At 43.2% G+C, this 12,905-nt stretch overlaps 1 protein-coding gene across 1 annotated transcript in view; it reads right to left on the bottom strand.

Annotated features, from left to right (window-relative positions):
* The window catches only part of bysl (bystin-like), a 24,318-nt gene extending 11,857 nt beyond the window's left edge, over nt 1-12,461 (bottom strand). Inside the window, exons 1-4 of the mRNA XM_043716553.1 lie at nt 11,980-12,461; nt 6,149-6,314; nt 4,730-4,868; nt 1,349-1,482 (exon numbers count right to left, since the gene is read on the bottom strand). Of these exons, the coding sequence (XP_043572488.1) occupies nt 1,349-1,482; nt 4,730-4,868; nt 6,149-6,314; nt 11,980-12,238 (698 nt within the window). The 5' untranslated portion in view covers nt 12,239-12,461. The remainder of the gene's footprint in view (nt 1-1,348; nt 1,483-4,729; nt 4,869-6,148; nt 6,315-11,979) is intronic.
* Between the last annotated feature and the right edge of the window lie 444 nt (nt 12,462-12,905).

Below are 12,905 nucleotides of genomic sequence, written 5' to 3'. Positions count from 1 at the left end.
TGGCTATTGAGGGAGTGCAGCGCAGGTTCACGAGGTCAATTCCCGGAATGGCGGGACTATCTTACACTGAAAGATTGCAGCGACTGGGCTTGTATATGCTGGAGTTTAGAAGGCTGAGAGAGGATCTGATTGAGATGTATAAGATTATTAAAGGATTGGACACTCTGGAGGCAGGAAGCATATGGGTGCTGATGGGTGAGTCCCAAACCAGAGGACACAGTTTAACAATAAGGGGTAGGCCAGTTAGGACAGAGATGAGGAGACACTACTTCACCCAGAGAGTGGTGGGTGTGTGGAATGCTCTGCCCCTGAAGGCTGTGGAGGCCAAGTCTCTGGATACTTTCAAGAAAGAGTTGGATAGAGCTCTTAAGGATAGTGGAATCAAGGGTTATGGGGATAAGGCAGGAACAGGATACTGATTGAGGATGATCAGCCATGATCATAATGAGTGGTGTTGCTGGCTCGAAGGGCAGAATGGCCTACTCCTGCACCTATTGTCTACTGTCTAATGTCAGTCCCCTGCAACCACAGATTGCGGTGGTTCACAGACTCCGAGCCCAACTGCTTGTTCTGTGGTGCTGTGGAATCTGTGGACCATGTATATATGGGGGTGGGCATCTGCACTCCCTTTTTAGTTTTCTTAAGGATCTTCTTTTATGTTGTTGGTTGCACTTCAGCCCCACACTGCTAATCGTTGGGTATCTGGTGCAGAGAGGGGAGGGCAGGTTAGAGGGTCTCCTCGAGGGTCTGCTCCTGGGCCTGGCCAGGCTGGCCCTAAAACAGGTCCAGGCAGCGGGCCGTGGTGGGAGCTGTTATGGCCGACTGCCTGCCCCTCTTCCGTGGTTACATTCAAGTCTGGGTGTCCTTAAAGAAGGAGCACGCAGTGTCTTTCAATACCTTCCAGGTTTTCCTGGAGAGTTGGGCACCATGGGGTGTGGAGTGTTTTATCACCCCCTACAATTCTATTTCTCTCACCTCCCCTTCACTTTTTCAATCACGTAGGCATTGCCACAGAAGAGAAGGGCACTGCTTGCCACTCAGGTGTTTTTTATTCCTGGTGGTAGAATACAAATAAAGTTTTCTGCACTCCATGTTCACTGAGTCCTACACCTACACACACACTACGTGGGTGCTGGGGAAAAATAAGCACTACTGCTGTTTGTGGGGGATTAAAGACAAAAGTAGACAAAAGTATGCTTCAGTTATACAAGGAATGAGGCAAGACCACATCTAGTGTAGTGTGTACAATATTGGTCTCCTTATTTAAAAAAAGGATGCAAGTGTACTGGAAGCAGCTCAAAGAAGAGACATTTTGGACTCAAAGGGTAACAGTGCAGGTCCCGCTTACCTTGTTGCCTGATACATAGCTGCTGCTGTCCAACTTTCTGGTTCAGTGATGTACAAAATCTGTTCCCAGTTTGACAATGCTGGGATAATCTTAAAGGCTTTGGGGAGTTTCCCACTCCTGTACTTGCACAATACCTTTTGGAAATCAAGATGCAAAATTTAACCATTTTTGTTAAACCATTACTGTATCATTCCAGCTTTAAATGTTGAGAACCGACTTGTTTCAACGAATAATAGTTGTGGAAAAATTCATGCACCTACAAAGGACATTGGACCTAGCTCTGAAAGGAGATTCCAGTTGTTAATGGTTTAAAGAAAAAAATGGGACTGTGTTTCAATTGGGCACAATTAACACGTGCCTAACGTCTTTTCCCAAATTGGATTATGACGCACATACTCTCCAGCGCAAGACCTTTTCCCTGGAAATGACAGGAGAAGGCGAAGGAAGAGGAAGCCATCAATTATTTGTACAGCTGACTAACTCCGTCACAAAATGGGAGCAGTTCACAATGCTCGCTACATAGGATCAGTGTGTGGGACAGATAGTTAGGAATAATCAGTAGGCTAATCTATTTAAAGAATACATACCAACACACTACAAAGCAACTTCAAGTCCTCAAGGGCAATCAGAGACGTGCAATAAATGCTGGCTGAGCCAACAATGTTCACATCTCTCGAATGGAAAAGGATTTTTAAAAATCCACCTTTTAACCTTAACTTTTTTTAAGATTGGGCAATTGCACAAAGGTTCCTTTGAAATATTTTTCTAATTTTATGGGGTAAAAGCAAACATTTTGGACTGGAAATGTTTGATATGCAAATAGGATTTAAAGGATTATCAATAATAACAATATTAAAAATTCCAGATGAAACTAATTTTAGGTTGGAGGAAATGATAAGTAATAGCCAGGACTGTGAATGACTACAAGAAGAAAATAGAGTAATGAGTGGAAAACGCAGCTCAATTCAAAGAAACGTGAAGTCAAGCCTCTCAGAAATAAGTACATGAGATCACACCTTAAATCTTAAAATGTCGAATGGAGTAAAGAAACCATAATACAGAACTACATAGTACCGCAGACAGAAGACTGCGAAGGAAATGGTTCAGGATTGAAACGCAAGCAATGAGTGAGCAAACAGCCCTCCAGCAAAGTATAAATGACAGATAATTGTAACTTATTCAGTTTAATTAAGTAGATATCAAATTCATTGTTTCTTTGGCTTTGCATCTAGAGGTGTAAGATGAAAAAAGCACAGCAAAAAAAAAAACTGAACATGTTCAAGTTCCAATTTAGGCTCCACCTGTACCACAGATAGCTGTCTCCCCACAACCAAGGGTGGGAGACTACACGCTCAAGTCAGAATGTGGACTTTTAAATGCTGGTCTGAGAATGGAGGGACAGAATGTTTAGAGGGGAAATTCCATGGGATGGGGCCTAGTCAATGAATGAGAATGGTCAGAATCCGAGGACTGGGGGTTCCTGGTGATGGAGTTGCAGAGATGGATGAAGTGACATTCATAACACTTTCGTATTACACTGTGACAGAGTCAGAATGGAGGGTAAACTCTTTACAGTTCAGAGCTCCCATCCACAAATTTTGGGGGAGGGGCATCAGTGGGAAGTAAAATTAATCTCTCTCAGAAAAACTGATTTTTAGATAAATAATCTACAAGATTTCTCAGCTGGGGAGTTGGTGATAGGGTTAGGGCTAGGGGGGAGTGGCAAGAAAATAAGTTTAGCTTTTAACAAAAGAAAAAAATATGCTGCATTGTGAAAACCTTTTTTAAAAAAAAATTAAAAGGATACGAGTACAGAGGAACCTCGATTATCCAGCATTCGATTATCTGAATATTGGATTATCTGGCAAGATTGCAAGGTCCCAATGCTTGGGTAAACTATGTTATCCGGCATTCGATTAACTGAATGAAATACGAACGGCCCGTGTCCTTTGGATAATCAACATTCCTCTGTGTTGCTGACAGGACAGCATTTATTGCCCAGCTCTAATTGCCCTGGAGAAGGGTGGCACGGTGGCTCAGCGGTTAGCACTGCTGCCTCCTTGTGCCAGGAACCCAAATTCAATTCCAGCCCTCAGGCAACTGTCTGTGTGGAGTTTGTACATTCTCCCAGTGTCTGCGTGGGTTTACTCCAGGTGTTCTGGTTTCCTCCCACAGTCCAAAGGTGTGCAGGTTAGGTGAATTGGCCATGGGAAATGCAGGGTCACAGAAGTAGGATTAGGTGGGTGGATCGTCTTCGGAGGGCAGCCTGCACTCAATGGGCTGAATGGCCTGCTTCTATGCTTTTGGTATTCTATGGCAAGATGATGGTGATCATTCTTCAAGTGCTACAATCCTTGAGATATAGGTATGTGCTGTTAGGATGGGGAGTTCGATGACAAACCATAACAATGACACAGCATGAATTACTGGGATAGCACAAGGATTTTCTCTCAGGGCAGGAGTTGCCTATATGGGCAACGGGCAGACCGGGACCGCCACAGTCACAATTTGAGCTGTCCCTCATTCCACCTGTGGAGCACGTGGCCACATTTCTTTGGTGTGTCCCCAAATAGTTGAGGAGTGTCCAGATTTTCCATGGTGGTGGAAAACTGAGACCTAATTGCTTAGCTATTTTCCCCAGGTTGCAGTTGGCTAAGTTTGCCGTCAACCAGGTAGTGGACTACAAAGAGGTATGGCTGTCACCAGTTTATTGGGGTGTGGAACACGTTTCAATGGGGAGGGCAGGATTTTAGTTGAGGGTGGGTTTTTTTTGAGGTCCTGCCTTATTGGAAATGCTTCATTAGCTGACAATTGGCTTTACCGAGAGAAAATGTTTCCACCGCAGAAATCAGGATGCTCAAGATGTGCTTTGCACAAAGTCGCTTATGCTGTATTGGTCAACATTGCGTCATAGAGGTATACAGCAAGGAAACAGGCCTTTCAGCCCAAACTGTCCATGCCAACCTGGTTTCATAAACTGAACTAGTCCCATTTACCTGCATTGCTCCAACCTTTTCCTCTCCATGTACCTGTCCAAATGTCTTATAAACATTTAATTGTACCCTCGTCTACCACTTCATCTGGCCACTTGTTCCATACACACACCACCCTCTGTTTGAAAAGGTTGTCCCTCAGGTTGCTTTTAAATCTCATCTCTTCTCCCCCACCCCAACCTTAAACCCATGCCCTTGAGTTTTGAACATCCCTATATTAAGGAAGTGGAAGCAGTGTTAGTCATTCTATCCAATTGTCTCACTTGCCAGATTGCACTCCCTCTACTGGCAAAGCTGGATATAGCAAATTATTATAAACTGCATCCTGTACAATGAACACTTTGGTCAATAATACATAGTTTACAATGGACTTGGTAGAACACTTTACCTCACTAACTCCTTTATAAACATCCAGGACTCTGGGGTCGAGCTGAGGCATAGGTCGGCCTGAAAATTCAGACATGACCGTCTCCACTTCCGTCTGCTTCTCTGTGATCTTCTCCATGATAATGTCGGCAAGAGTACGCCTTCAGTGAAAAACAAGCAAGTTAATTGACCAGTGCGCATATGTGCATCCAAAATACTTGTACATCTAATAAATGTGTGGGCTCAACATTTAAAGGTAGATCATTATTTGACATTTAACTCTACAATTACTGACAACATAAAGGAACGTAGTAAGGGACTCTTGTGACACAATGAAATGTCCCTATCTCTGAGCAAAAAAGCTCAGGTTCAAGACCTATCTACTCCAGAGCTGTGTCATATCATCCCTGAACAGACTGATTTGAAAATATCTTTTGGAACATGGCATTGGAGGCCTCAAGAGCATTATAACATCACTAAGAACAGCTAACCCTCACTCATACCGATTCTGTGGATATATTCATTGTCCAGGCCACGCTGGGCACATATACACACAAAAGCACAGATTTAATCCTTGTGCTGTGATGGACTTTTCAATCTGCAATGGCTGCACTGGGACATTACACTAGATGCCAATATACTGAAGTCCGCAAGTGAGCTGAGGGGTCTCAAAGATATCAAATTTTCCCTGTGAGCTCCTGTTCCTGACCACTGCGTAGATACCGCAACTTGAAACTGTATACAAACGCATTCGCTGAGAAAATAATTATCAGCTGTGACGTTCACCCTAATCTGCACCCACCAGAGATAATCACCTGCCGGCAATCGCAATTGGACTTGCACCCAAGACAGGATCTCTGGAACGGTGGGCTGCATGAGATGGTGAAATTGATTAAATATACCAATTTGACCACACATTTTCTGCAAGTCTCCCTTTGTCCTGTAAGGGTGTTCAAAACATATGTAAATAATACATATCTTTTCAAATAGCAATGCTGTGCATTACAAACATAGCCGCTGTGGTGTTTAGAGGAATACGGCCAAATGCCAGTAAACAGGATTAGACTAATTCAGGATATCTGATCGGCATGGATGAGTTGGACCGAAGGGTCTGTATTCATGCTCTATATCTCTATCACTCTCCATTCTTACAATCTCAGATTTGAAAAAAACACTCACAGCTCTCTCTGGCAACCATTAAAGCCACTCTACACAGCAGCAGACACCATAGGCTGGCCCCACTAATGTCCTCCCCATTGGTGGGAAAAGTCCAACTTGACAATATTTAATATTCCAGTCCAAAACAGGAATTAAAAAAAAAGTTAGGAGCTCAAGAATGGAGCACGCACAGAATAGAAATTATTGTGTTTTCTACTGAGGCAGCCACTTCCATATAAATAAAAATAGAGCAAAAATACGGAAAGTATTTTCTCAACATTACCTCAATGGTGGATTTTTGCTCATGAACATATCGATAGCCTTTTCATCCTCGGGATTCACAATGACCTCCTTACAAAAGTCTTCCTTCGCCATTGCTGCAGCTTGGTCCAGTGCAGGCCATTCATCATCCGATTCGGAGTCAGAACCTCTTCCCTTCGAACTTGCGCCTACATAATCAAAATACATTTCATAAAAACAAGTATGGGGGACAGGTGTCCTCTTCCTCCAACTTCGACAGTTATGCTTCAAAACTTTAATTCCCTTGGTATTACTTCCAACAGCTTTTAATGAAGGTCAGCCAGTCACCTCTCGCATTACCCTTTGACCCAAACTTCGAAAGGTGTCCAAGAATTCCTTGTATAAGGCTGCAAATTAATAATTGACTTTGTTCACCCCAGTTCAACACCGGCACCTCCAAATCAAAAATTGATAAGACAATATAGAGGATCAACAAGCTAAGATGATAATTTTCTACATTTAATACCTACAGATTTGAGTCTTTTCAGTGCAATAAATATGCATTTTGTTACCGTAACCTACACTAAGTATGGCACACCAGCCTATGTGCCTGATCCCTTCAGCCTCCCTATATAACCCTTCATTTTAATGTTCACTAAAAGCGGTGATCCTTCTCTTTTCCAGATTTCCAGCTCTGAATAATATTGGCAATAAATGTAGATAGAATCAAACAATGGTTACTATGCAATCAGAGGGCACTGAACAGTTATGCCAGTCCTGGACCTCTAAAGAGCAATTCAGTTAATTCCACTACTCAGTCCTCTCACGGTCGTTCTGCAAATTCTCTCTTTTCGGATGCTTATTCAATTCCCATCTGAAACTTCTATTGAATCAGCTTCCATCATGCTCTCAGGCTGTGCATTCCAGATCATAAGTAGTCATTGTGCTAAAAAAGGATTTTCCTCATGTCTCCTTTGGTTCTTCTGCGGTCACCTTAATAACGGGCACTTTTGAGTTCCTCACTCTTCTGCCAACTGGGAATAGTTTCTCCCCATTTATCGATCTTGGGCGTTCAACTCTGCACTGGAAAACACACTAATGGTCTCTATCCTTCCTACAAAAGGGCTTTTAGCATTATTGATCTGAAAAGATTACCTGAAAACTGGTGAAATATCAGGTGTAAATTTCATGACTTTGCATTTACCAAAATCGTGCCCTGCATCCAGAGTGATACAATACTCCCCAAACAAGAATTGCGTGCATTCAAAGTGAGCAATAGTACTAGGTCTTAGAGACAGGCAAATAAATTCAGCCAATACCCTGAAATAAATCAAAGACCTTAGGACTACTGAAGTAATGTTACAGTCATAAAGGAATGGGAGGTTAGCAGCTTTGAGTATCAAAACACTCAACTTGTGCTCTGAAATCCTGTTCATCTGAAATGATGCACAAAGGAGTATAGTTAATTTAAAATATTGAAAAATAACGAGGAAATAGGTCTATAGATAATTATATTGTCCATCTTTCACATTACTTAAGAAAGTTATGGCAGATTTCCCTTCCCATTTACATAAGTATTGATTGGGTACAATTCCACAGGACCTATACCATAACTGACATGGTTAAACACCATCTACATGCATTCTACCACATCAACACGTGTACAGCACAAGATATAATTTTTCAAGGTATATAGATCAGTGTGCATCAACTCATTAATGTTGCTCTCAGTTTTTCCAAATGAAATCAGAAACATGCAGTGTCACAGATGGCTATAGTTGGAGGTCGCAACAGGACTGGTCACTTATAAATAGCCCTATCTTAGGTGGAGCTTTTAATGTGTTGCTGGAAAGGCGCAGCAGGTCAGGCAGCATCCAGGGAACAGGAGAATCGACGTTTCGGGCATAAGCCCTTCTTCAGGAATGAGGAAGGTTTGTCCAGCAGGCTAAGATAAAAGGTAGGGAGGAGGGACTTGGGGGAGGGGCGTCGGAAATGTGATAGTCCCTACCTTTTATCTTAGCTCGCTGAACAAACTTTCCTCATTCCTGAAGAAGGGCTTATGCCCGAAACGTCGATTCTCCTGTTCCCTGGATGCTGCCTGACCTGCTGCGCCTTTCCAGCAACACATTTCTAGCTCTGATCTCCAGCATCTGCAGACCTCACTTTCTCCTCCTAGGTGGAGCTTTTGCCCAACAGCAAACAGAGGACAATATCACAATAAGATTCCTTGTTGTCCACATATGTACGTCACACATCTACTCAAAGTTAGACCAAAAAAATACTTGGTAAGATGAGACCAGATATAAACGAGGAAGCTGGTTAACAAGCTGAAGATATGGAGCAGCAGGTTAGTCTGTAGTGACTTTCTTTAGTCTGTACAATGTGTCTTCATGGAATGCCAAATACAAACACGCTGCAATTCCCCACATCTTCCTTGATAAAAATCAAATTGCAATCTCTTTGCTCTACCTTCAGCGTATGCATGAAAACATACCTCAGTAACTTTTTGTTTGCACCCTTATTTTAGTCCACATTTTTACAATTGGTGAGCAGGATCCAGGATCAGAGATTTTCCAACACAATAGTTGAGTAATGTTTATCAACTACCAAGAGAAGATAACAGATTGTTTGTTTTGGGACCAATTTCAATACCTAATTTGTAAATATTTTAATTGCTTTTTGCTTTCATACTTTAAAACGATGCGATTATATTTTGCTTTAAAGCCCCACAATTGAAATCATTTCTTTCCAAATTCCTGGGGAAAAGAGAAAATAATCTGAAGTCCCAAAATCTAAAGAAACTGTACACAGAAGCAATCCACTTCATGTTAGGTGTACAACTTACTGATACCACAAACTAAAAAGAAATGATCAGATGTTTTACAAGGATGTTGCCAAGGTTGGAGGATCTGAGCTATAGGGAGGCGCCGAACAGGCTGGGGCTGTTTTCCCTGGAGTGTCGGAGGCTGAGGGGTGACCTTATAGAGGTTTACAAAATTATGAGGGGCATGGATAGGATAAATAGACAAAGTCTTTTCCCTGGGGGTCGGGGAGTCCAGAACTAGAGGGCATAGGTTTAGGGTGAGAGGGGAAAGATATAAAAGAGACCTAAGGGGCTACTTTTTCACGCAGAGGGTGGTACGTGTGTGGAATTAGCTGCCAGAGAAAGTGGTGGAGGCTAGTACAATTGCAACATTTAAGAGGCATTTGGATGGGTATATGAATAGGAAGGGTTTGGAGGGATATGGGCTGGGTGCTGGCAGGTGGGACTAGAGTGGATTGGGATATCTGGTCGGCATGGACAGAATGGACCAAAGGGTCTGTTTCCATGCTGTACATCTCCATGACTCTATAACAATTTCCATCCAAATCTTAACTACTTTATCCCCCATTCCTTTCCATTAGAGCGGCTATACCTTGTTACCATTTTCTGATCGTACTAGAGAATCCCATGCAGCAAGCAATTAGAAAGGCTAAGGTATATTAGCCTTTCCCCATGTTAAGAAGATGTGAGGGCAGGAATAATGAAGTCTTGCTTCAATAATACAGAATCTTGGTTTGACAGTACCCAGAACAGCATGTGCAGGTTTGGTCCTCTTGTCTTACAGAAGATATCTCATCAAAAATCTACAAAATACTTGGAGATAGATAGGAAAGATGCAGACAAGAGGTTTCCTCTGGTTAGAAAGTCTAAAACCAAGGGTCACAGTTTAAAAATAATGGGGAAGCCTATCAAAATTGAGAAGAGAAGTTTTTTTTAAAACTGTGAGGGATATGATTCTTTGAAATTCTTTACTCCAGAGGGCTGTGGAAGCTCATTCATTGTGTAAGTTTGAAGTACAGATGGACAGATTTCCAAGACCAATGACATAGAGGGGTATGGATATAGCGTGGGGAAAAAGGCATTGAATTAGATGAATAGCCATAATCATTTTGAATCTACAGGAGGCTCAACATGCTGATTAGTCTGCTCCTGTTCCTATGTCCCTTAATATTCTAAACATTCAAAATGATCAATAGGCAAAACAATACATCACTAAGGCCCGAAGTATTACACATTCAAAGAATAAGGCAGTTTCCAGTTTTATAAGTAGGTGTACAACTACTACTTGGAGGATCTTCCTCTTCACTTAAAAACTCAACAAGTCTGGCAGCACCTACAGAGAGAGAAAACTCATTAGGTAACTTTCTGGGGACCTGGGTTCTGCTATGGCAGAATTTTGTTTTTTGAAAATCTGGAATTAAGAATCTGCTGAGGACTATGAAACCATTGTTGATTGTCGTATAAACCCTTGTGGTTCACTAATGTCCTTCAGGAAAGGAAATCTACTGTCCTCACCTGATCTGGCCTACATGTGGTTTCAGACCCACAGTAACGTGGTTGACTATCAATTGCCCTCTGAAATGGCCTAGCAAGCCACGCCTGATGAAGAGCTTATGTACGAAACATTGATTCTCCTGCTCCTCGGATGCTGCTTGACCTGCTGTGCTTTTCCAGCACCACACCCTCGACATTACCAGGCCATTCAGTTGTAATAATTCCTAACAAGTCTTAAAGAAATGAAACCGGACACATCACCTCACATCAATCTATGTACTGGAAAAGACAATGACAGAAACAGCCCCTGCAAAACCTTCCTTACTGGCGCCAAAATGGGGAGAGCCTCTCACAGACTCGTCAACCCAGCGTGACATAGTCATACTGGCGGAACCATCAGTAGCAGCAATTGTGTACTATCTACAAGATGCATTGCATAAGTTCACCAAAGATCCTTAGACATCACCTTCCAAACCCCACAACTACTTCTATTTAGAAGAACAAGGGCAGCAGATATATGGGAACACCACCAACTTCAAGTTCCCCTCCAAGCCACTCACCATTCTGACTGGAAAATATATTGCCTTTCCTTCACCATTGCTGGGTCATAATCCTAGAATTCCCTTCTTAATAGCATTGTGGCCAACACACAGCAGGTGGACTGCAGCGCAGTCCCAAGGGCTACTACAGACAGGCTATAAATGCTGGCCAGCCAGCGATGCCCAAATGATTAAAAATGTCCCAAATGGCTCTTCTTCAGGGTTGTTCTCCTTGGAGAAGAGGATTCACAGGTGCTTGAACAGAGTTTTTATAAGTTAAGAGGAGTTTGGAGAGGGTACTGAACATAAACAGAAAATTACCAAAGACTGAAGGGTGAAGGAAGCATTGACGATGGACAATAATACCAACACTGAATGGTTAATGTGTGGAAGGCAGTATCCACTGGAGCGATGGATACAGGTTTGATTGTAGCAGTCGAAAAGGAATCAATAGCTTTTTTTGCCAGCAATAAAACAGCAAGTGCAATAGAGGGTCTAACTGGATTTCTAATTGAAAAAAAGAGACAGTACAGACCTGAATATTCACTTTTGTGCTGTACTGGTATTAGAAGCCACAGAGAAAAAGGTAGTTTGTATTCATCAATTGTGGTCTTGGAATTACAGTACTACACCACACAGGAAATGCTGTAAATAGTAGGACTATTAGCTTCTGTACAGAAATGGGCTACTATTTCAAGTGAACACTTCGAAAGCACTTTCAGTCAGGCTTTTCGGCAGTTAACTATTAGTGTCCATGCTCCACACCATTTTCATCTAACTTGAGTAGTATTTCTTTCTTCCTCATGCGCTTATCTAACCTTCCCTTAAATTTCGACAGAATTCCAAAATCCTATGATCTTCCAACGGTTGTTTATCCTGGTAAACATTAACTCTTTTTTCACAATTGCTTTGAGAAGCTTGGGTGATGCAGATTTAACACTAAACCGGTCGCAATTCTGTATTTGGAGGCGCCAACACCCCCCTTTCCCCCGCGCCGGACAGTGCAGTCAGACCTACCCAGGATCGTGGTTTGGGGTCTCTTCCTCTTGCCGACCCCATGCTCTGACTCCAGCTCCTCCTGCTGAATCCTGGCCTGCTCCAGGATCTTACGGGACAGTTTCTCGTCCACGTACTCATCGTCGGCCTCCTCGTCCCCCCGGCCCCGCTTCTTGATGCGGCTGGTCGGTTTGACAGCATCTTCCTGCAGGATCTGATCGGCCAAGGCCAGGCCCCTGGACTCCTTCAGCCTGCCTTTCGCCGCCTTCGTTTTCGGCATTTCCCGACCGAAATTGAAGCACCGACTCCCCCCCACCTGGGACACGTTAAAACAAAAACGGAATCGTGCCCCCTCTTTTCCCAGATCCCGGGGGGAAACTAACACCAGATCGAGAAACGCCGAGCACGTCTACCCGGCCCACGTGGCCAGCACAGCTGCCTACTGCGCCTGCGCGATATGTATCCATTTCAATAAGATACACAACGTTCCATTATTATGTAGTCAGTTTCATTCTGCCCAGTTGTTGCAGTCTGCTTTTGAGATTAGATTCCCTACAGTATAGAAACAGGCCCTTCGGCCCAACAAGTCTATACTGACCCTCCGAAGAGTAACCCACCCAGACCCATTCCCCCGTGACTAATGCAACTATCACTATGAGTAATTTAGCATGGCCAATTCACCTGGCCTGCACTTCTTTGGATTGTGGGAGAAAACTGGAACACCTGGAGGAAACCCGCGCAGACACAGGGAGAATGTGCAAACCCCACACAGACAGTCACCCAAGGTGGGAATTAAACCCAGGTCTCTGGCGCTGTGAGGCAGCAGTGCTAACCACTGAGCACCTTTTCTCCCACTTGGTCCCTTATCATACCCATTGCTTCCCTTTAATCGTCAGGAGGCTTTACAGGCTATCTTGCTAATGCAGGCCCTTTGAAAGAGAAAATCT

Source organism: Chiloscyllium plagiosum, chromosome 26 (genome assembly GCF_004010195.1).
Source record: "Chiloscyllium plagiosum isolate BGI_BamShark_2017 chromosome 26, ASM401019v2, whole genome shotgun sequence".
NCBI classification, from domain to species: domain Eukaryota; kingdom Metazoa; phylum Chordata; class Chondrichthyes; order Orectolobiformes; family Hemiscylliidae; genus Chiloscyllium; species Chiloscyllium plagiosum.
Note: the sequence above shows the minus strand (reverse complement) of the source record. Positions and strands in the feature narration are given on the sequence as shown.